A 24,660-nucleotide genomic window follows, 5' to 3' on the forward strand; every position below is an offset into this window, starting at 1 on the left:
CTTTACCACACAATTCTGGTCATTGCATCTGCTAGCATATAATTTCATTTCCACTTGATATATTTAAGAAGACCTCTCCTGGTGCTCTGCTCACTTCCTACATAACATTGGGTAAATTTTTGCTGGAGTTCTGCTGTTCACTCACTGTAACTTCAATGAAAGAGTTGCAAAAACCCTGAAAAAGTGTTGTAAACTGCAATTCACCCCAATTATACATGTGGCTGTACAAGTTCCTACTGCACTTGTCTTACAACCACACTGTCCCTTCCAATCTAACACCACTTGTTGAAGTAGTGAATATTTGAGGAGTGTACTGCTTTGCTCATTGCCTAATTCTGTACTTATTAGCATTGTTCAGGTTGGAACTCTTCTAAATGCATTAGATCTTTGTTGATTTAATTGTAATTAAATATTCAGTTGTATTGAACTCATGAAATGACATCATTTCTTGATTAGCAGCATGTTTAACCTCACTTCATAGCAATACATTGACTGTGTATTCTTAGAGAGCACCTTCCAAACCCACGACCACTACCACCTAGAAGGACAAGGGCAGCAGATAGATGGGAACACCACCACCTGGAAGTTCCCCTCCAAGCCACTCACCATCCTGACTTGCAAAGCAAATATATCGCCGTTACTTCACTGTCACTGGGTCAAAATCCTGGAATTCCCTTCCTAACAGCACTGTGGGTGTACCTACACCAAATGGACTGCAGCGGCTCAAGAAGGCAGCTCACCACCACCTTCTCAAGGGCAACAAGGGGTGGGCAATAAATGCTGGCCCAGCCAGCGAAGCCCACATCCCGTGAATGAATGAATAATAATAAATAAATAAATAAATAAATAAACAAATATTCACTGAATGAGCTCCAGGTTATTTGCTTACTTTTACCAAACTGAATTTTGCTTCTACTCTTCTCTGCCCCTCTACCTCACTTTCTCAAAACACTCCTTAAAATCCATCTTAATGATCATGCTTTTGATCGTCTGACCTTGAATCATCTTTTGTGACTCCGTATGATGCTCCTGTGTAGTGCCTTTGGATGTTTTATTATGTTACAGGCACCTATATAAATATAAGTTGCTGTTTCTAATCAGAATGTAATTAAAGATAGTCTATATTCTTCAGAATGAGATCTCAAAAGACGATGGGTGGAATTGTCCCAAATTTGCACTAAGTGTGGTAGTGGGCAGGAAAAGGGACATTTTACCTGCTGGCCACAGTAGTGGCTGTTCACGCTACCTTGCCCCAACCCCGTCTCATTAATCATGCAGTCCTGGGAAAAACGCAGGGTTGCTGGCTGGGCGGCCTCTCATGCCCTGCCCCACCATCACATCAGGCCTTCAGTAAACTGTGCATCATATTTAAAGGCTGCCTCTGCAAAGAGTGAGCACTTTTCAAGGGATAGGAAGCTGCTGCAAATTATTGGCTGCAAAAAGAAGGAAATGTGCTGCCCCCAGATTTAGCGACGCCCCTCTCGAATGCCTTCTGGATGCAGTGGAGGCCTGCCGCGAAGCCCTCTGCTGCCCCGCTCGGCGAAGGCCAGCAAGCAAGGTCACCAATCCAGCATGTGGGGCCGTGACAGCGGTGGTCACTGCCAACACCCTGCAAAGAGGACAGCCACCCAGTGCTGAAAGAGGATGAATGGTCTTCTCCGTTCTGCCAGGGTAGGTCACTCTTCTCATCGCTCTCAACTCTCTCACTCTCAAACCCATCACACATTCACACCTCAAGGGACGACACCACTAACACTCTCACTCACACACTCACATCTCCATCAGGCTCATATCTGCTGCTCATTTCCCCATCCTGTCCATGTCTCTGTTCACCATGCAAACATTCCATGCAGTGCCATGTGTCCTGCTCACACACTCTCCATCTGTTTTCATGCATGGGAAGCTGGCTCACAACAGCAAGGAGAGGTTGCCGACCAGGGATGAGTGGCCCACATTAGGCCTCTCACTCACTTCGGGGAGCATGCCATCCCGCTGACTGGTGAGGATGTGGACTGTGCCTGAGGTGATGGTGAAGTCAGTGGTGAATGCCCACCTGAGGATCCTGCATAACATTATCCCTCTCTCAATGCAACTGTGAGTGCTGTCTCTCCTGCTTTTGACTCCGCTGCCATGCACTAATTATCCCTACTTTGGTTCACCGGGAGCTCTGCTAAGTGACCGACGCCCTCAGCCAGCCACTCCCTTAGCTTCATCCAGGTCCACACCTCCAGCCAAGAGGACACCTCCATTGAAACGCTGGAAATAAGCAGCTTGGAAGATCCATCACAGCGCTTACCCACACCCTCCACTAGCACAGAGACACACACCTTGGTGGGACCTAGATCTAGAGCAGGCTCGGCTTCACAATCTGGTGGTCACCGCATGGACACGTCTACGTAGCAAGAGGAGGCAGTTTCAGCCAAGCTCCCCGGAGAACTGTTGGGGAAGAGGCACCTGTGAGGTCTGAGTTAGATGACGAGCCTCTGGATTCGGTCTTCCAACTCATCATGGAGAGTCAGCAGAAGACGGGGTAACATCACGCAGAGCTGTTGGAAGCCCTCAACAGAGTGGCACACATGTCGGAGGAGTGTGTTCGCCTGCTCTCTGATGAAGTAGTGCCCACATATGAGTGTTTGGAGGTCTCCGTGAGAAGGATGGTGGACGCCATGGAGACCCTGGTCCAGCAGAATGCAAAAATGTGTGCAGACCTGCACTCCATCACGGTAGCCATGGGTGAGTTCCTGCAGTGACAGCATGAGAGGGAAACGGGGCACTCGATGTCCCTCCAGGTGCTCCTTCCTCTCAAGAGGTCGGGCCAGGGCCCTCAAACACCCGACGGGAGGAGAAGCGGCTGCTGGACACCCCTGGGAATCTCAGAGGTTGTCCTCTCTCTCTGAGTCCCCTTTGCCTGTAACCCCCTCAACCCCATCCTCTGTCACCGCAGAGGGAGCAGCTGGCCCCCATGAGGACTGCCAAAGGAAGTTGGAGTGAGGATGGTTGGTGGGGCCTTGGGAGGCAGACACGGACCCTGGGGGCTGGGGGGAGGTGGTGGTCCGGGAGGTTAATGTGGATGGGAGAAAAACAGAAAATGCTGGAAAAACTCAGCAGTTAGGCAGTGCAGGAGACAAATATATAGTGAAGTGAGACAGTGTCTGAGATTCCAAATAAGTGCTTGACTTCCATTTTCAGAGAGGAAGTTATTATTGGGATAAAGAATTACCAACAGTACCTATAGATTTGTAAGTAGAGGTTATTATTCAAAGAAATGGAGAAAAAAATAAATTTGATAAGCCTAAGGGGAGTTAAGGAAAGCAACATTTGGACTTTGACCATAAGGCTCGGATTTTCATCTACCAGGTAGGAATTGAGAGTCCGGTCATTTTCTGATGGTGTGATCCCTCTTGCTGCCCAGTTGTGCCTGTCCACACTATTTCATTGCAGGTTGACCATGATGGGCTGGAGTCAGGGCTGCCGCCCATTCGCTGAGTCATCTGCTCAGCACTGTACAGGAGTGTTAGATCCCCTAACCCTCAGCTCCCCTGACCCCACACACCCCCACCCAACCTCCATGCCCCTCCCTCATATCCCCCCATGCCCACTCACCCAGTATCCACTATGGACAGAACTCATGAGCCCAAATTGGAAGGAAGTAAAGTTGGTAACAGGAAATGGTAGTGAGACTAGAAGGCAGGAGAAACAAAGCAGAGCATTGAGTATGTTTTGAATGTGGAATGATGCCAAAAAGACTAAGTTAAGGGCACTCTACCTGAATGCATGCAGCATTTGCAATAAGATAGATGATCTAAAGGCACAAATGGAGGTAAATGGGTATGATATAATTGCCATTTCGGAAACATGGCTGCATGGTGACCAAGACTGGGAACTGAATATTCAAGGATATTTGATGTTTAGGAAGGACAGACAAGAAGGGAAAGGAGGTGGAGTTGCTCTGATAATAAGAGATGGGATCAGTGTATTAGTAAGGGAGGATCTCAGACCAGAAGAAGTGTATGGAATCTGTTTGGGTGGAGCTAAGAAACAGCAAAGGGCAGCAGACACTGGTTGGAGTTGTTTATAGGCCACCAAATAATAATGGTAATGTGGGACATGGTATTAATCAGGAGATGAGAGAAGCATGTAGCATGGGTAATACAGTAATCATGGGTGACTTCAATCTGCATATAGACTGGGTAAATCAATTGAGCACCAATGCTGCGGAAGACGAGTTTCTGTAGTGTGTTAGGGATAGTTTTCCAGAACATTATGTTGAGCCAACTAGAAGACAAGCTATCTTAGATCTAGTATTGTGTAATGATAAAAGGCTAATTAATAATCTTGTTGTAAAAGAACCTTTAGCGATGAGTGACCACAATATGATAGAATTTTACGTTACGTTTGAAAGTGAGGTAGTTCACTCTGAAGCAAGGGCGTTAAAGTTGAACAAAGGAAATTATGAAGCCATGGTAAAGAAAGGGAGAATAGAATATGAATACAATCTAGCAAAAAACATAAAAACTGACTGTAAAAGCTTCTATAGGTATGTAAAAAGGAAGCATTTGGCTAAGACAAATGTGGAGTTGAAGGAAATTAGTATAAGTAAGAAGGTTGTATTGTAGAAATTAATGGGACTGAAAGTTGATAAGTCCCCGGGACCTGATATTCTGCATCCCAGAGTGTTGAACGAGGTTGCTATAGAGATAGTGGAGGCATTGGTGATCAATTTCCAAAATTCTATAGATTCTGGAATGGTTCCTGATGATTGGAAGGTAGCAAATGTCACCCCACTATTTAAGAAGGAAAGGAGAGAGAAAACAGGGAACTACAGGACTATTAGCCTTAAATCAGTAGTAGGAAAAATGCTAGAATCTATTATAAAGGATGTGATAAATGGATACTTGGATAAATATGACCTGATTGGGCATAGTCAGAATGGATTTGTGAATGGGAAATCATGTTTGACGAACTTGTTGGAGTTTTTTGAGGATGTTGCTAAGAAACTTGATAAAGGAGAGTTGATGGACGTAGTATACTTACACCAGGAGCTTACCTTAATTATGCTAAGAATGCTGACTGCAGAATTATGTGTGATGTTCTGCACCAGGGTCAGGTGTGCTCTTTTGATATTATCCTTTATGATTATGCTTCTGAATCCGGATGTTGTGGGGTCAACTCCTATGTACTTGAACAGATTATTTGAGTGCATTGTATTGCTGAAGGTTTCCTGCATTGTCAGAGGTGATGTTTTAGGATAAGACAAACTAAGATCCCTATCTGCCTGTTCAGATGGGAATAAAAGATCACATAGCTTTATTTTAAGAAGAACAGGAATTTTTGTGTCCGAGCTAATGTTTTTTCCTCAACCACCAGAAACTGATCATTCATTTCACTTGTTTGTGGAACTTTGATATGCCCAAAGTGTGTTAAACTTTTGACATCATAACAATGATGACTGCATTGAAAAAGTAACCCAGTGCTTGTGAAGTGCTTTGAGATATCCTAAGGATATTAGAAGGTATTATATAAATGCAAGCTACATGCCTTCTAAGTTTTTTTAGTCCATGGGTGATTTGTTTAAGTATGTGGGCCTTTTAAATCTTTGTACCTGGCTAAGCATGTGAGGTAACAAGTGCGCAGCCTGCAGGGGAATTTTTGGATTGTCGTGGGACTGTGCAGCTAAAGAGGGAGAATTGAATCTAAGTTTGCTCCTTCCTTCTTGTTATCCACATTGCAGGAAAGGTTTGAGGAAAAAGTATTAGTCAAATAAATTATGCCTTTCTATTCAGCTCCTTTCTATATGGATGTATATCTAAAAATAACATAATTAGGGTTTAATCTGCATTGATGCAGATATGTATGATGCATTGAAATGAGTAAAGATTTGATCAATGCAGTGAAATTCTGTCCTATGTTATTGCAACCCAAGATGTTGCATATAAACTTCGGCTTTAAGTGGACTTGTGCAAACTGTAACAAGATAATGGCAATATTTTTATATATCATGCATAGTAAAGTGAAGGAGGATGACTAATTAACATTTTACATGCACCTGGACTGTATTCCAGATATAACGATTCTACGCCAGGGTTTCAGGAATATGGATTGTCCTGTATATTAATAATGGATATCTCGGTTTTGCCTTGGAAAGATTTTTCCCCTTTTTCCTTCTCCTGTGTTGTTCTGACACATTGAATATTCCAAGGATTAAATTTGTAACATGGCTCATGACTAATTTTGACAGTAGTTTACAGATTGCATTTTCGTTGTGTATTAAATGTACAGGAATAATATTTTTTTCTGTATCTTTCTCATTGCCTCAGTGCATTTTCAGTACCTTAATTATTTCAAGTAGGCAATGTTTAAGGTCATATTGCTTTAGTTATTTTATAATTTTAAGCAATTTAAACTCCAAAATGACATCGACTTCATATAAATGCTTTTTATCTTTTGTAGAAAAATGCTAAAGGTCAAGATCTATTCGACCAGATTGCTTACCATTTGGACCTTGTGGAGGTAGAATACTTCAGCTTGCAATTCATGGATGCCTTTCAAATTTCAGTAAGTGACTGTTTGCTGTTTATACTAATGGAAAAGTACAAGTTAAATTGGTCGAAGAAGTTGTTTACTCGAATGGCATGACTGTAATGCTACTTTGAATGTTAAGCGTTGATATGAGTAAGGCCATTTGGTGGAAATTAAATTAGCCTAATTTTGAAAAAGAAGTTATGGTTTATATTGATGCTCCTACATGTATTCGGAAATAATATCCTCAAAAAAGACCCATTTACAGAATTCAAATACTGATAAACAACTTTAAAAACCTCATGACTTAAATAAAAGTGGTGTACAATTGAAAAACAGCCACAAAGTCACTGCTTCCAAGCAACCAACCAGGTTAAAATAATTTTTACAAAAATAAAATACTGTAGATACTGGAAATCTGAAAATAAAAACAGGAAATACTTGAAATACTCAGCAGATCAGGCAGCATTTGTGGAGGGAGAAACCCGAGTTAACGGCCTGGATTTTCACCAAATCAGGTTGACACTGGAGCCCTTTAAAGATGGCAGGTTGGTCCTGATTCCGGGATTCCCAACCCCATTCCCAGGCTGTGCGATTTTTTTGGGTGTGTCTTTAAGGGATGAGGGCTGCTTCCTGTTAGAAGTCCACATCTGGGTCTCCTGACCTGGCCGGCTCCATTGCAGACATAGGTATGTCCTACTCCTCCACAATTTTCATGTAGTCCGGCCAGGTTTTTAAAGAGTTGTGGTTCATGGCTCCTTAGAGGAGTCGTGAACCCTAGTGTGCATGAGGGGACCTTTTAAAAGCTAAGTTCAAAAGGTCCCCCAATGCCAAGTTATGCCCCCTCACATCCCCTATGCCAAGCTCTAGCATTTCCATATCTATTGACCCACTGTACACTTTCTGGGACCAATGAATCCCATAGTGAAAATGAGGATGTTGTTTAAAAACGAGCTTTGAAAAAATGTAACCTTTGATCATTTCCCCTAGCTTAAAAAAAATTTGGACAGGCTCATAGAAGTGTCAATCATTCAGGTCTTTTGAAATTTCAAAAACCACAAACACAAACCATTTACTTATGTCAATAAACATTGTGAAATTGACGCAGAGATCAAAGAGCCTGAGCTGTCAGTCAACCACTGTTCCCTCTGGGGAGCAGGTGTTCTGTTATTCAAATAGATGTCTGGGCTCTCAGCCAAGCATCATTATGTACACCACAGGAAAGAACTCAAATGAAAATGGATAAAGTTTTCTCACATTGCAATTCAGGATTTGTATTTGAAATCACATTTTGTAGCTCAGTTTGTTTTTCTTTGGGAGCTGAAACCCAATGACCACCTCATGTGATGCCAGAATAGTAGTGGTTACAATGGAAGTGTTTTGGAATGTTAATGTGTCATAAGTTAAGTTGAAGCTATACCTAATATTTCTACAGTTGTATTATAGGGAAAAAATCTAAAGTACACAGAAGTGCAAATTTTACACTGGACATTTAGAAGTTTTTGAAGGTGGAGGTGAGCTAGGATGATGCAAAATATATTTCTTAAGGAGCTCTGGGGCATGCTGACACTTGGTACATTTTCTAGCTTTTAAAGTCCATTGTGATTCAGCAATTGAAACTAAAATACTTTATTCTGGAATAATTCAGTTTTAATGCATTGGACAGGCCTCAGACTTCCCTTTAATTAGTCTGGGCCATGATCATTGGATACTATCAGCTCTTTCTGCTGGAGAGGGTCTGGTGGGGGCTGCCTCACAAAGAACTCTTTCTGAGAACCCATGTCAAGCTCTGCAGGTTGTCAAAGAAAACCTAAGGGGGATTTTACGTCCGGTGGGCGGGTGCAGCCCGACTCAATCAGGTGTAAAATAGTGTGCGATGACGTCAGGTCAGTGCCCCAATGTCATCGTGCACTTGCGTGATATTTCGGTTGGCAGGCGCGCACGAGTGTCGCTTGTGCGCGCACCGACATTTAGGCCTATTAAGGGCCTTAATCAATTAATTTAAACCTATTTTTTGCTGCATAGATGAGAACCAAATCGCTGAACTTTGCTTACGGTTGGTGTTCAGGTGAATCAGCCAGGCGGCCTTTTGATTTTTTAGCAAACCTCATCCACGGACGGGATGAGGTTTCCACAATTAAATAAACAATAAATATAAATTTTGGGGCAGAATTTTTATTCTGTTTGTTATTGTGAGTAAGTTCCATGTCGGGACTTTTTTTCAGATTTTAAAAATCTTTAATTTTGATTTTAAAGTTGTTTGACTCTCTGCCTTCAGAGGGCTTTCAGCCTGTGCTCCCCCATGCATGCGCAGACTTTTGCATTCACCCTCCGCCCACCCCGACCCCGGCAGTACTGAGCTTCTCAGCTCGTCTTTCACGCTAGCTGGCCATTAATTGGCCAATGTGAAATCGCGCTTGGGGGCTGATCACGGGCAGCGGACTGTTTCCCAGCTACTCCCAGGCCCACCTGCCCGCCGACCCGAAAATCCTGCCCTAAGTTCATGTTTGTCACTAGGTGAAGGATAATGATGCATACTATTGTTTGTGATGTGAAGCATTTACTATGTTTTCCTACTTTTTTTTCTTGCTTTGTTGTCCTTGTCTGTCTGAATCTCCTGCTATCCCTATTGGTTGAGAGTGCAATTCCATGTTAATGCAGGCTTATACACATTCATGAAAATGTATCATCCTAAAATATTGTAGTTGCTAAGTAGCACAGGTAAGTTCTGGGACTATTAATAGGAAACTACCTATTGACCTTACTAGTAATACTAATAAGCAGCAGTGAGTGAGTTGTTAAAACATATTGGCCCAGGTTTAATGCTGACTACTGTGTTGGGCCCACATTTAATGAGCATTGTTGCATCTACATTTAAAGAGTAAACTCTTCAGCATTTTCAAAGGCTTAATTGTGTAAAGATTACTGTATACTCATTCCGCTATCTTCATTTCAACAATTTTTTGCCATTAACCAGCAGGAACACCTGACTTACATGCCAACCCTGCATTTATTGTCCATCATCAGTTGCCCTGCAAGGAGCCTCCTTGAAATGTTGTTCCTATGCTGATGATGATCCCACAATGGAGCTAGGAGGAAATTCCAGGGTATTGACATAGGACAATAATGTAATGGTGATCCTTGCCTCAAGTTGGCATGATGTGTTACTGGAATGGGAACTAGGATGGTGGGTTTTCCATGATCTTGTTGGTCTTGTCCTTCAGTTTGGTAGAAATCATCTGGCAGGCGTCGCAGTTGGACCAATCTTGGCTGAAGTAGCATGGCTTTATCCTGAATGTGTTGAGCTTTTTGATGAAGCTGCATCCATCCAGACAAAATGGAGAGTAGGGATTGAAGTGCCTGAGTGGGGGAAGGTGAGAAATAGCGTTCCCCAGGAAATAGTGCTGTGACTTGTATGCTTAGCCCTTAATGTTGTGGAGTGAGCCAAATTAACTAGGTATTGGCTTCTCTAATGGGGATATTAAGAGGAAGCCAACTCAGATCATGCACTTGACACTTCTGGCTTAAGGCACTTGCAAACATTTCAGTCTTGGTTTTGCCATGGTTAAGGATGGAGAGGTCCATAAAGCCTTTTTCTCCTATTAGTTACCTGATTGCCCACAAACATTCTTGACTGGGTATAATACAGCTACAGAATTCAGCTATGTTGGTTGTGGTATCAGTTAGCTTTGTACTTAGCCTGCTGATATTTGTGTCTAGAATTTGATGTTGGTAGCTTCACTAGATTGGTCCTTTATTCAAATATACATGCATCACACTGCTCCTGGCATTCCTTTCTGCACTCTAATGAGCTAGGATTGGCCACCTGGCTTGATGGTGATGAGTGTGAGGGATATGCTCAGCAGTGAGGTTATAGATGTCATGACATGCAATTCTGCTGTTACTGGTGGACCACACCACCACGTGAATGCTCAGCTTTGGGATTGTAAATCTGTTTGGTTTTTTTTGTCTGCGCCACTTACTGTAGGATCTTAATCACAACAGGAGGCCATTTAGTCCATTGTGCTTCTGTTGGGTCTTTGAAAGAACTATTTATTTAATTCCCCTTCTCTTTTCCCATAGCCCTGGAACTTTCTCCCCTTAAAGTGTTTATCCAATTCCCTTTTCAAAGGTACTTCTGAATAAGCTTCCATGACTCTTTCAGGCAGTGAATTCCACATCATAACTCGTTGCATTTTTTTTTTTAAATCCCCTCACCTCTTCTCTGGTCTTTTGCCAATTAGCTTAAATTTGTCTCCCCTGTTTATCTTGCTTCTGTCCGAAAGAATTTCTCCTCATTTACTCCGAAAACCCTGCATAATTTTGAATGCTTTATTAAATCATCCCTTAACCTTCCATGGCCTAAATCCCAGCTTCTCCAGTCGCTCCATGTAACTAACATCTCTCATCTCTGGTAACATTCTGGTAAATCGCCTCTGCACCCTCTCCAAAGCTTTCACCTTTCAAAAATATGGTTCCCACACTTGGACATAAGGTTCCAGCTGAGGCCTGACAAGTGATTTTATAAAGGTTTAGGATAACTTTTTATTTTGTGCCTTCTATTTATAAAGCCAAGGATCCTATATGCTTTTTTTAACAACTGAAAAGAGAGACATGTTGCCAAAGCTTTTCATCTTGCACTCATGAGGACAAACACAAGAATGCAAAATTTCAAACGATCTCAACAATCAACGCAACATCTTAGCCAATCAGAGTCAACTTGCCAACCAGTCAGCATCATTTTCTCCTGTAGTATAAATTGTTGCAATTGTTTTTACCATGAAGACATCCTCCATCATGTGGGTGTGGTTCAACTATTATGGAATTTTAAAGGGGCTACAGGAACAGAGACCTGGATATTTCCTTACAGATTTCTTTGAATGTAGAAAGACCATAAGATATAGGAGCAGAAGCAGGTCATTCGGCCCATCGAGTCATTCAATGAAATCATGACTAATCTGATAGTCTGATAAACAGTAGTCAGGATGTGGGGCACAAGATACACCAGGAGATAGAAAAGGTGCGTAAGAAAGGCAAGGTTACCGTGATCATGAGGGATTTCAATATGCAGGTCGACTGGGAAAATCAGGTTGGTAGTGGATCCCAAGAAAAGGAATTTGTGGAATGTCTACGAGATGGCTTTTTGGAGCAGCTTGTGGTGGAGCCCACTAGGGAACAGGCAATTCTAGTTTTAGTGATGTGTAATGAGGCAGATTTGATAAGGGAGCTTAAGATGAAGGAACCCTTAGGAGGATGTGACCATAATATGATAGAATTTACCCTGCAATTTGAGAGGAAAAAGCTGGAATCAGATGTAACGGTATTACAGTTGAAGAAAGGCAACTACAGAGGCATGAGGGAGGAGCTGGCCAGAATTGACTGGGAGATGAGCCTAGCAGGAATGACAGTGGAACAGCAATGGCAGGAGTTTCTGGGAGTAATTTGGGAGACACAGCAAAAATTCATCCCTAGGAAGAAGAAGCATACTAAAGGGAGGACAAGGCAACCATGGCTGACAAGGGAAGTCAGGGACAGCATAAAAGCTAAAGAGAAAGCATACAATGCAGCGAAGAGCAGTGGGAAACCAGGGGATTGGGAAGCCTACAAAGACCAACAGAGGACAACTAAAAAAGAAATAAGGAGGGAGAAGATTAAATATGAGGGTAAACTAGCCAGTAATATAAAAGAAGATTGCAAGAGTTTTTTTAGATATATAAAGGTTAAGAGAGAGGCAAAAGTGGACATTGGGCCGCTGGAAAATGACGCTGGAGAAGTAGTAGTGGGGAACAAAGAAATGGCGGAGGAACTGAATAGGTACTTTGCGTCAGTCTTCACAGTGGAAGACACGAGTGACATCCCCAAAGTTCAAGAGAGTTGGGGGGCAGAGGTGAGTATGGTGGCCATTACCAAGGAGAAGGTGCTAGGAAAACTGAAAGGTCTGAAGGTGGATAAATCACCTGGACCAGATGGATTACACCCCAGAGTTCTGAAGGAGATAGCTGAAGAGATAGTGGAGGCGTTAGTGGTGATCTTTCAGGAATCACTGCAGTCAGGGAGAGTCCCAGAGGACTTGAAAATCGCTAATGTAACCCACCTGTTTAAGAGGGGTGTGAGGCAAAAGACAGGAAATTACAGGCCGATTAGCCTGACCTCGGTCGTTGGTAAGATTTTAGAGTCCATTATTAAGGATGAGATTTCAGAATACTTGGAAGTGCTAAAATAGGGCAAAGTCAGCATGGTTTCATCAAGGGGAGGTCATGCCTGACAAATCTGTTAGAATTCTTTGAGGAGGTAACGAATAGGTTAGACAAAGGAAAGCCAATGGATGTAATCTACTTTGACTTCCAGAAGGCCTTTGACAAGGTGCCGCACAGGAGGCTGCTCAGTAAGATAAGAGCCCATGATGTTAGAGGCAAGGTCCTAGCATGGATAGAAGATTGGCTGTCTGGCAGGAGGCAGAGAGTGGGGATAAGGGGGTCCTTGTCAGGATGGCGGCCGGTGACTAGTGGAGTTCAGCAGGGGTCAGTGTTGGGACCACAACTTTTCACTTTATACATTAATGATCTAGATGAAGGAACTGAGGGCATCCTGGCTAAGTTTGCAGATGATACAAAGATAGGGGGAGGGACAGGTAGTATTGAGGAGGCGGGGAGGCTGCAGAAGGATTTGGACAGGTTAGGAGAATGGGCAAAGAAGTGGCAGATGGAATACAACGTGGGTAAGTGTGAGGTCATGCACTTTGGTAGGAAGAATAGAGGCATAGACTATTTTCAAAACGAGGAGAAAATTCAGAAATCTGGAGTGCAAAGGGACTTGGGAGTCCTAGTCCAGGATTCTCTTAAGGTTAACTTGCAGGTTGAGTCAGTAGTTAGGAAGGCAAATGCAATGTTGGCATTTATTTCGAGAGGACTAGAATATAAAAGCAGAGATGTGCTGCTGAGGCTTTATAAGGCTCTGGTCAGACCACATTTAGAATATTGTGAGCAATTTTGGGCCCCGTATCTCAGGAAGGATGTGCTGGCCCTGGAGAGGGTCCAGAGGAGGTTCACGAGAATGATCCCAGGAATGAAAGGCTTAACATATGAGGAACGTTTGAGGACTCTGGGTCTATACTCGATGGAGTTTAGAAGGATGAGGGGGGATCTGATTGAAACTTACATAATACCGAAAGGCCTGGATAGAGTGGACGTGGGGAAGATGTTTCCATTAGTAGGAGAGACTAGGACCCGAGGGCACAGCCTCAGAGTAAAGGGAAGACCTTTTAGAACAGAGATGAGGAGAAACTTCTTTAGCCAGAGAGTGGTGAATCTATGAAATTCATTGCCACAGAAGGCTGTGGAGGCCAGGTCATTGAGTGTATTTAAGACCAAGATAGATAGGTTCTTGATTGGTAAGGGGATCAAAGATTACAGGGAGAAGGTGGGAGAATGGGGTTGAGAAACTTATCAGCCATAATTGAATGGCGGGGCAGACTCGATGGGCCGAATGGCCTAATTTCTGCTCCTATGTCTTATGGTCTTATGGTCTAATCCTCCACTCCACTTTCCTGCCTTTTCCCCGTAACCCTTGACTCCCTTACTGATTAAAAATCTGTCTATATCAGCCTTGAATACTTAATGACCCACCCGATATAGCCCTCTGCGGTAAAGAATTCCACAGATTGAATACCCTTTGAGAGAAGAAATTTTTCCTCATCTCTGTGTTAAATGGGCGACCCCTTACTCTGAGATTATGCCCTCTTGTCCTAGACTCTCCCGCAAGCGGAAACAACCTCTCAGCATCTACCCTATCAAGCCCCCTAAGAACCTTATGGGCAGGATTCTCCCCCCTCGTTGGGGGTGAAGTTGAATGGCGGGTGCACACAGGGGCGCCCCCGATCGGGCGTGCGGCGCCATTTTACCGTGGATGAGATTTCATGCTTCTAATTCCCACCGGGGCTCCTGGCATGTCCACCAACTGTAACGTTGGACGGGAAGGTCTATTAATTAACTAAATGACTCGTCAATGGCCTCAATTGGCCATTGACAGGTTGGCGGGCACACAGCTGATTTTGCTGTGTGCCCGCCTACTGGAAAATTTAAATGGGGCACGATCACGTCGGGAGTTCCGCTCAACGTCACCATGCGTCATTTTACGTGTCGGTGAGCGGGCCCCACTCGCCAACAGGAAAATCCTGCCCTATGCGTTTCAATAAGGTCACCTCTCATTCTTCTAAACTCCAATGAGGACAGGCCCAACCTACTCAGCCTCTCTTCATAAGAAAATCCCTTCATACCCAGGATCAACTTAGTGAACCTTTTCTGGACTGCCTCCAATGCCAGTATGTCATTCCTTAGATAAGGGGACTAAAATTGTTCGCAGTATTCTAGGTGTGGTCTAACTAGTGCCTTGTATAGTTTTAGCAAGACTTCCCTATTTTTATACTCCATTTCCTTTGAAATAAAGGCCAACATTCCATTTGCAGACACTTCCTCCTACCTCGCTGGACCACGACCCCACCACTGAACATCAAGCCATTGTTTCCAGGACTGTTACTGACCTCATCTCCTCTGGAGATCTTCCTTCCACAGCTTCCAATCTGATAGTCTCCCAACCTCGGACGGCCCGCTTCTACCTCCTACCCAAAATCCACAAACAGGACTGTCCTGGCATACCAATCGTGTCAGCCTGTTCCTGCCCCACGGAACTCATTTCTTGCTATCTTGACTCCATTCTCTCTTCCCTTGTCCAGTTCCTTCCCACCTACATCCGTGATTCCTCTGACACCCCACATCATATCAACAATTTCCAGTTCCCTGGCCCCAACCGCCTCCTCTTCACCATGGACGTCCAATCACTCTACACCTCCATCCCCCACCGGGATGGTCTGATGGCTCGCCGCTTCTTGCTCGAACAGAGGACCGAACAAAACCCATCCACCACCACTCTCCTCCGTCTGGCTGAACTTGTTCTCTCACTGAACAATTTCTCCTTAAACTCCTCTCACTTCCTCCAAATAAAAGGTGTGGCTATGGGTACCTGCATGGGCCCCAGTTATGCCTGTCTCTTTATGGGGTATGTGGAACATTCCTTGTTGCAGTCCTACTCCGGCCCCCTCCCACAACTCTTTCTCCGGTACATCGATGATTGCTTTGGTGCAGCTTCATGCACTCGTCTGGACCTGGAAAAATTTATTAACTTTGCTTCCAATTTCCACCCTTCCATCATTTTCACATGGTCCATCTCTGACACCTCCCTTCCCTTCCTTGACCTCTCTGTCTCAATTTCTGGTGATAGACTGTCCACCAATATCCATTACAAGCCTACCGAATCCCACAGCTGGCTCGACTACAGCTCCTCACACCCCGCTTCATGTAAGGATTCCATCCCATTCTCTCAGTTCCTTCGCCCCCGTCGCATCTGTTCTGATGATGCCACTTTCAAAAACAGTTCCTCTGACATGTCTTCCTTCTTCCTTAACCAAGGTTTTCCACCCACGGTGGTTGACAGGGCCCTCAACCGTTTCCGGCCCATCTCCCGTGCATCCGCCCTCACACCTTCCTCTCCCTCCCAGAAAAATGACAGGGTCCCCCTTGTCCTCACTTATCACCCCACCAGCCTCCGCATTCAAAGGATCATCCTCCGCCATTTCCGCCAACTCCAGCATGACGCCACCACCAAACACATCTTCCCTTCACCCCCCACTGGCGGCATTCCACAGGGATCATTCCCTCCGGTACACCCTGGTCCACTCCTCCATCACCCCCTACACCTCAACGCCCTCCCACGGCACCTTCCCATGCAACCGCAGAAGGTGCAACACCTGCCCCTTTACTTTCCCTCTCCTCACCGTCCAAGGGCCCAAACACTCCTTTCAAGTGAAGCAGCATTTCACTTGCACTTCCCTCAATTTAGTCTACTGCATTCGTTGCTCCCAATGCGGTTTCCTCTACATTGGAGAGATCAAACACAGACTGGGTGACCGCTTCGCAGAACACCTTCGGTCTGTCCGCAAGCATGACCCAGACCTCCCTGTCGCTTGCCATTTCAACACTCCACCCTGCTCTCATGCCCATATGTCTGTCCTTGGCCTGCTGCATTGCTCCAGTGAAGCTCAACGCAAACTGGAGGAACAGCACCTCATCTTCCGACTAGGCACTTTACAGCCTTCTGGACTGAATATTGAGTTCAACAATTTTAGATCATGAACTCTCTCCTCCATCCCCAGCCCCTTTCCGATACCCCCCCTTTTTTTTTATTTTTTTCTTTTCCCACCTATTTCCATTATTTTTAAATGTATTTCCATCCATTGTTTTATCTCTACCTTTTAGCCTATTTCGATTCCTTTACCCCACCCCCACTAGGGCTATCTGTACCTTGCTTGTCCTGCTTTCTACCCTTAATTAGCACATTCATTCAACACCTCTTTGTCCTTTTGTCTATGACATCTTTTGGCTACCTCCACCTATCACTGGCCCTCTATCCAGCTCTACTTGTCCCACCTCCCCCCCTTTAACCAGCTTATATTTCACCTCTCTTCTATTTTTACCTAGTTCTATTGAAGAGTCATATGGACTCGAAACGTTAACTGTGTTCCTCTCCACAGATGCTGTCAGACCTGCTGAGTTTTTCCAGGTATTTTTATTTTTATTTTTGTTTTGGATTTCCAGCAGCCGCAGTTTTTTGCTTTTATTCCATTTGCCTTCCCTGTTACCTGTTGAACTTGTATGTTAGCTTTTTGGGATTCATGCACAAGGACTCCCAAATCCCATTTCTCCATTTAAATAATATTCAGCTCCTCTATTCTTCCTGCCAAAGTGCATAACCTAACGTTTTCCTAACAAGTTGATAAGGTTGTACGGAACTGAAAAGAGAGATGTGTTGCCAAAGCAACAAGCATGTAAAGTAGAGCAGGCTACAATCAGATCAGACATGTTCATATCAAATGGTAGAGCAGGCTCAAGGGGCCGACTGGCCTACTCCTTTTCCTAATTCGTATGTACGTATAGGTTTTGTGCTATCGGTGGTTGGCATGGTCAATATCATCAGTTTCCCTCTATACAGTTTTGCAAAGGTTGAAAACTGGTGTGAACCTTGAAAAAGTTCAGCGATTTGATTCTCATCTATGCAGCCCCCTAAAGATGAACAGCTGTGTGGCATTAAATTTAAAACACATATTTAAATGTTATTTGTTTGGTATTGTTGCATCCGGTAAGCCAGTGGGTCAGAACTTGGCCTTGTCCTGTGATCCTGGTGTTTGTTTTCCTTTGAGACGGTTGCATTGTTCCTTTAGTTGTTGTTTTAAACATTCTAGTTAATCATTATTTAAATATGTATGTATAGATCACTGAATGCAGTAATCTTTTATTTGAATAATTCAAGGTTGGAGGCAGTGAAATCTTTCTTGTGTTCCATCTAGTTCCCAGAGCTGTGTCAGTGCTCAGTCCAATGACCTTTTTCCCAATTTCATTGTACTAGTTTGCATTTCTATTTCCCTGTCACATTTCCACACATGTGTAAATATTTCAAAATGGGCAGTTTGGAACGCAACATGGAAAGAGTGGTGTTCGAAAAACTGCATGCTAGCATCAGTAAAATACGTTGATGTTTTGTCAGTATTTGGAATGCTGATGAATCATGAGCTTGGAAATTAAACATATTAAAATGTATTTCAGCCATATTATCCATAATTTGAAACTTTAATTTCACGAAGTGTTTTGAAGGTAGCATCCAAAATCTTCAGAGTGAAAACTACTTTACGTAGAGATGTAAAGAAATCAAAGCACTCGCTATAATAAAAACAGAAAATGCTGGAAAACTCAGCAGATCTGGCAGCATCTGTGGAGAGAGAACCAGAGTTCATGTTTCGAGTACAATATGACTCATCTTTGGAACAGGTTTGTTTACTAGAGCTTGCAAGATAAAAAAAATTAAACAATAAATAATATTACACATTTTATAACATTTGAGATATTAATTTTTGCTGCCTTTGGAGTATGGAACTTGCAATAAGACTTGCACAACTCTCATGTATCAGCAAAATTTGAGGGTTGTGTATCTTCAAGGCATATGAGTGACCCTTATCCCCTTAGAGCCATTGGGGTGCTACTTGGAACAAAGGGAGTCCAGAGACTTGGGAGTGATCCAGCTGATCTTTTCTCTATTATCTAGTTAATAATGCAATTTAGAATTTTTAAATACAAATCTACATGTGGTACATGGCAGTACAACATCTTTTCATAAAATGAATAAAGTTTGGCGAGTTGTAATTGGATGTGGGTCGTTCCTGTGATCTTCCACATTCTGGGTTATTAAACTCAGCCATGTCTTTCTGCTGTAGTGATTCCTATAACATTATTTATAACTTTTTTTTAAACTCTGTCTTTCCCAGCCCCCTCTCCTTGGGCCTCTGAGTAACATACAGCCAGGGAAGACCCCTCCATTTGAGAAATAAGAGGTGTAATATCACTGCAAACTTCACAGTTGAATATAAGGCACCATCTGTCATGCTACAAGGACTGGGTTTACTCTGCCACCTGCAACATCATTCGAATTTAGCCTGGGACATAAAAAGACAGGTCAGAGAGGACATGAAAGGAGCCTGGAAAGTGAACTCGGAGGACTGAGCTGAATATTTAGGAGACAAGTTGAAAGTTTGAAATAAGGATGAGGAGGTGGGAAGAGATGAGGAGAGAAGAGAATTGTGGTGGAATTGTAGAAACAATAGGGAAAAATGAAGATGAATTTGAGTGACCTGTTGATAGTCATAGGTTCCTGCAACTAGTTTCCTGTCTAGGAGGATGATTCACGGTTCTCCAAGAAGTATTTCCCACACTGCTTAACTAGTTCAGTAATTTTTTGTTATTGTGACTGGTTTGTGGCTTTCTTGGGTCTTTTAACAAGGTACATTTAAAGATGAACTATATTTAATAGCTTATAGATTGTAATTGCAGCCTGTGAGGTAGTTAGAAAATTTCGAGAAATTCTCAAGAACATTTTATGCTAACTTTCACCCAGGCAGGATTTAGAAATTCACAGAATCACAGTACAGAAGAGGCCCTTTGGCCCATCGAGTCTGCACCGACATGTGAGAAACACCTGACCTACCTACCTAATCCCATTTACCAGCACTTGGCCCATAGCCTTGAATGTTATGACGTGCCAAGTGCTCATCCAGGTACTTTTTAAAGGATGTGAGGCAACCCGCCTCCACCACCCTCCCAGGCAGTGCATTCCAGACTGTCTTCACCCTCTGGGTAAAAAAGTTTTTCCTCACATCCGCACTAAATTTCCTGCCCCTCACCTTAAACTTATGCCCCCTTGTGACTGACCCTTCAACTAAGGGGAACAGCTGCTCCCTATCCACCCTGTCCATGCCCCTCATAATCGTATACACCTCGATCAGGTCGCCCCTCAGTCTTCTCTGCTCCAACGAAAACAACCCAAGTCTATCCAACCTCTCTTCATAATTTAAATGTTTCATCCCGGGCAACATCCTGGTGAATCTCCTCTGCACCCCCTCCAGTGCAATCACATCCTTCCTATAAAGTGGTGACCAGAACTGCACACAGTACTCCAGCTGTGGCCTCACTAAGGTTCTATACAACTCCAACATGACCTCCCTACTTTTGTAATCTGTGCCTCGATTGATAAAGGCAAGGGTCCCATATGCCTTTTTCATCACCACACTAACACGCCCCTCTACCTTTAGAGATCTATGGACACACACGCCAAGGTCCCTTTGTTCCTCAGAACTTCCTAGTGTCATGCCATTCATTGAATACTTCCTTGTCAAATTACTCCTTCCAAAGTATATCACCTCGCACTTTTCAGGGTTAAATTCCATCTGCCACTTATCTGCCCATTTGACCATCCCATCTATATCTTCATGTAGCACAAGACACTCAACTTCACTGTTAACCACCCGGCCAATCTTTGTGTCATCCACAAACTTACTATTCCTGCCCCCCACATAGTCATCTATGTCGTTTATATAAAGGACAAATAATAGGGGACCGAGCACGGATCCCTGTGGTACACCACTGGACACTGGTTTCCAGTCACTGAAGCATCCTTCTGGCATCACCCTCTGTCTCCTACAACTAAGCCAATTTTGAATCCACCTTATCAAATTACCCTGTATCCCATGTGCATTTGCCTTCTTTATAAGTCTCCCATGTGGGACCTTGTCAAAGGCTTTGCTGAAATCCATATAAACTACATCAACTGCACTACCCTCATCTACACACCTGGTCACCTGCTCAAAAAATTCAATCAAGTTTGTTAGGCATGACCTCCCTCTGACAAAGCCATGCTGACTATCCCTGATCAAACCTTGCCTCTCCAAGTGGAGATAGATACTCTCCTTCAGAACTTTCCCCAATAGTTTCCCTACCACTGACGTGAGACTCACTGGCCTGTTGTTCCCTGGCTTATCTGTACAACCCTTCTTAAATAGCGGAACCACATTAGCTGTTCTCCAGGCCTCTGGCTCCTCCCCCGTGGCTGGAGAGGAATTAAAAATTTGGGTCAGAGCCCCTGCGATCTCCTCCCTTGCCTCCCTCAGCAGTCTGGGACACAACTCATCTGGACCTGGAGATTTGTCCACTTTTAAGCCTGCCAATACCTTGTCACTCCCTGTATCAATTTGCTTAAGAACGTCGCAGTCTCTCTCCCCAAGTTCGATACCTTCATCCTCATTCTCTTGGGTGAAGACGGATGTGAAGTATTCATTCAACATATCCATTCATTCATAACCTATCCAGTGAATGATCTGTCTGGTTTGCTTAAGGTGTTTTGAATGTTATATTATTAGTATAAAAATTAAATACTGCAGATCTGAAATAAAAACAAAAAATGCTGCAAATATTCAGCAGGTCAGGCAGCAGCTGTGTAGAGAAACAGAGTTAATGTTTCGGGTCGATGGCTGGTCCTGGTGAAAGGTCAACAACCTGAAATGTTAATTCTTTCTCTCCACAGACGCTGCCTGATTGCTGAGTATTTACAACATTTTCTGTTTTGATTGCATTATGGATAACCAGAGTAGTATTATTATTTCTTCAAAGGTCACTTAAACTCATCTTCATTTTTCTCTACTGTTTTCCTGGTTTTAATTTTCCAAAATTCCCTAGATTCGGGGAAGGTTTCATTAGATTGGAAAGTAGCAAATATAACTCCTTTATTCAAAAAGGGAGGGAGACAGGAAGTATGAAACTATAGGCCAGTTAGCCTAACATCTGTTGTAGAGAAAATGTTCAGAGCTATTATTAAAGATGTTATAGCAGGGCACTTAGAAAAATCCTGCGCAATCAGGCAGAGTCAACATGGTTTTGAAAAATTGAAATCATGTTTAACCAATTTATTGGAGTTCTTTGAAAGAGTCACATGTGCTATGGATAAAGGGGAACCGGTGGATGTACTGTACTTAGATTTCCAGGAGGCATTTGATCAAATGCCACATCAAAGGTTATTGCAGAAACTAAAAGCTCATGATGTCGAGGGTAATGTATTGGCATGGATAGAAAATTGGTTAGCTAACAGGAAGCAGAGAGTTGGCATAAATGGGTCTTTTTCTGGCTTGCAGGATGTGACAAGTGGTGTGCCGCAGGGATCAATGCTGGGACCTCAACTTTTTACAATTTATATAACTGATTTGGATGAAAGGACCGAAGGAATGGTTGCTAAATTTGCTGATGACACAAAGATAGGTAGGAAAGTAAATTCTGTAGAGGATGTAAGGAGGCTACAAAGTGACATGGATAGGTTAAGTGAGTGGGCAAAGATCTGGCAAGTGGAGTATAATGTGGGCAAATGTGAAATCGTTCATTTTGGTTGGAAGCTTATTATCTAAATAGTGAGAGATTGAAGAGCTCTGAGATTCAGAGGGATATGAGTGCCCTAGTGTATGAATCACAAAAGGTTAGTATGCAGGTACAGCAGGTAATTAGGAAAGCTAATGGAATGTTGTCATTTATTGTGAGGGGAATTGATTACAAAAGTAGGGAGGTTATGCTTCAGTTGTACAGGGCATTGGTGAGACCACATCTGGAGTATTGTGTACAGTACAGGTCTCCTTATTTAAAGAAAGATGTAAATGCATTGGAAGCAGTTTAGAGAAGGTTTACCAGACTAATACCAGCAATGGGCAGGTTGTCTTATGAGGAAAGGCTGGACAGGTTAGGTTTGCATCCACTGGAATTTAGAAGAGTAAGAGACGACTCAATTGAAATCTTTAAGATCCTGAGGAGCCTTGACAAGGTGGGTGTGGAGAGGATGTTTCCTCTTGTGGGAGAATCTAGAACTCGGGGTCACTGTTTAAAAATAAGGGGTCGCTCATTTATGACAGTGATGAGAATTTTTTTCTCTGAGGGTTGTGAGTCTTTGGAACTCTCTTCCTCAAAAGGCAGTGGAAGCAGAGTCTTTGAATATTTTTAAGGCAGAGCTGGTTAGATTCTTGATTAACAAGGGGGTGAAAGGTTATTGGGGGGTAGGCAGGAATGACGGGTTGAGGTTACATTCAGATCAGCCATGATCTTACTCAATGGCAGAGCAGGCTCGAGGGGCAGATTGGCCTACTCCTGCTCCTAATTCATATGTTCGTATCATAATTCCCAACCCTCATTGTCCCTTCCCATCTCTTTTTATCCTTATTTCAAATTTTCAATTTGATTCCTCAATATTCAGCTCAGGTCGGAGTACAAGAAAGTTTTGTCTCCATTTACAGGTTGTAATATGTTGCTAACTGCTTGTATCATTATGGCTATAGAACCCAATTCAACAGCTATTCCTTCCTATGCTGTTTTCTAAATGTTTATTACCTATAACAGATACCATTAACAAATCTAAGGTGCAGGACAATTAGTTGGATTTAAACATGGAATGAATAATTAAGTTTGGAAGGGTTCAGAGTGAGCTCTGAAACAATGTTATTTTGGAAAACCAACTTTGGAGGACTACTAATAATAATACTCAGGCTACCAATAATACAACATTGAAAACACCTAAGATGCACACCGGAGAATTCATTGGCTAGGGCATTCAGTGAGCTTCCAAAGCCTGCCTGGAGAAAAGTTAACTAAACGAGGTTCTCAAGGTTCTCCCCTCTTTCCCCCCTCAACACCACCCCTGCTCCATCAAACACCCAACTCTGCTTTGGAACAAGTATATAAAAAATTGCTATAAGATTTCCCAAATCTATTTTAAAGAGATTCTAGATGCTCATCAGTCTGTGTAAGAAACTTTCCTGACTGTAGTGTGTTGACTGGAGGTTGTTTTAGAGGCAGTTTACAATCAGCATCGAGTTTGAGGGATTTCCTGCTGTCCCCAAGAACATCGTTTAAAAAAAATATACCTCATGGAAACTTTAAATGACTTTGCTCGAGGAGTAAATCCAAGTTTTCAAAATTGCTGTTTAGTACAAATGTTAAGACACTTGGCTGAAGCTTTATTTCAGAAAAAATCCCCATTTTATTGTCAGTGATCTCATTGTATAGCTCACCTCCCCTTAGGAAACCACCTCAGTATGTCTGTGTCTCCATTCTCAGTCTGTCAGTACATCAAGATATATAGGTGCCCTTAATAGAATTCATTATTAACCCTAATCTCAGTGAAGGAATTTTTGTTTTTGATCCTAATTTAGGAGAATTTAAGACTATTTTAAAAGAATTGCACATATACTGGCTTTTTAATGGCATTCAAAATAACTTGTCTTTTTATTTAAACAGCACTGGTTAGACTTTACAAAACCCATCAAGAAACAAGTAAAGAGTAAGTATACACAATTAACTTGTTGTAGTGTGCTTTATAATACTGTTTAATTCTTGGATTGACCTTGATGCTTCACTAAAATATAAATATGCTGTATTATCTGCACATGACAAATCATTTTGCAATACAGCGTTTGGTAAATTTGACTTAAAATCATTGCCTAATATGAAAATACTTAATATATAAATCTATTTTTCTCAGTTGGACCTCCTTACTGTTTCCACTTCAGAATAAAATTCTATTCCTCGGAACCAAACAATCTTCGTGAGGAGTTTACAAGGTAGGAATATAAGATGTAGAAATGCTAATTACAGCAAGTAGCTGCCAATTTTACCCTTTTCATAAAAATATTTGTTCTGGGCGGAAGGCTACACTTAATGCATAGTGGCTGGGAGA

At 42.9% G+C, this 24,660-nt stretch overlaps 1 protein-coding gene across 1 annotated transcript in view; it reads left to right on the top strand.

The window, feature by feature from the left end:
• Positions 1-24,660, top strand: part of epb41l4b (erythrocyte membrane protein band 4.1 like 4B) — a 211,454-nt gene that overhangs the window by 127,993 nt on the left and 58,801 nt on the right. The window contains exons 2-4 of the mRNA XM_078538663.1: positions 6,451-6,555; positions 24,222-24,264; positions 24,466-24,544. Coding sequence (XP_078394789.1) covers positions 6,451-6,555; positions 24,222-24,264; positions 24,466-24,544 — 227 coding nt within the window. The remainder of the gene's footprint in view (positions 1-6,450; positions 6,556-24,221; positions 24,265-24,465; positions 24,545-24,660) is intronic.

The sequence above is a fragment of the Cetorhinus maximus genome, chromosome 3 (genome assembly GCF_964194155.1).
Source record: "Cetorhinus maximus chromosome 3, sCetMax3.hap1.1, whole genome shotgun sequence".
Taxonomy (NCBI): Eukaryota; Metazoa; Chordata; class Chondrichthyes; order Lamniformes; family Cetorhinidae; genus Cetorhinus; species Cetorhinus maximus.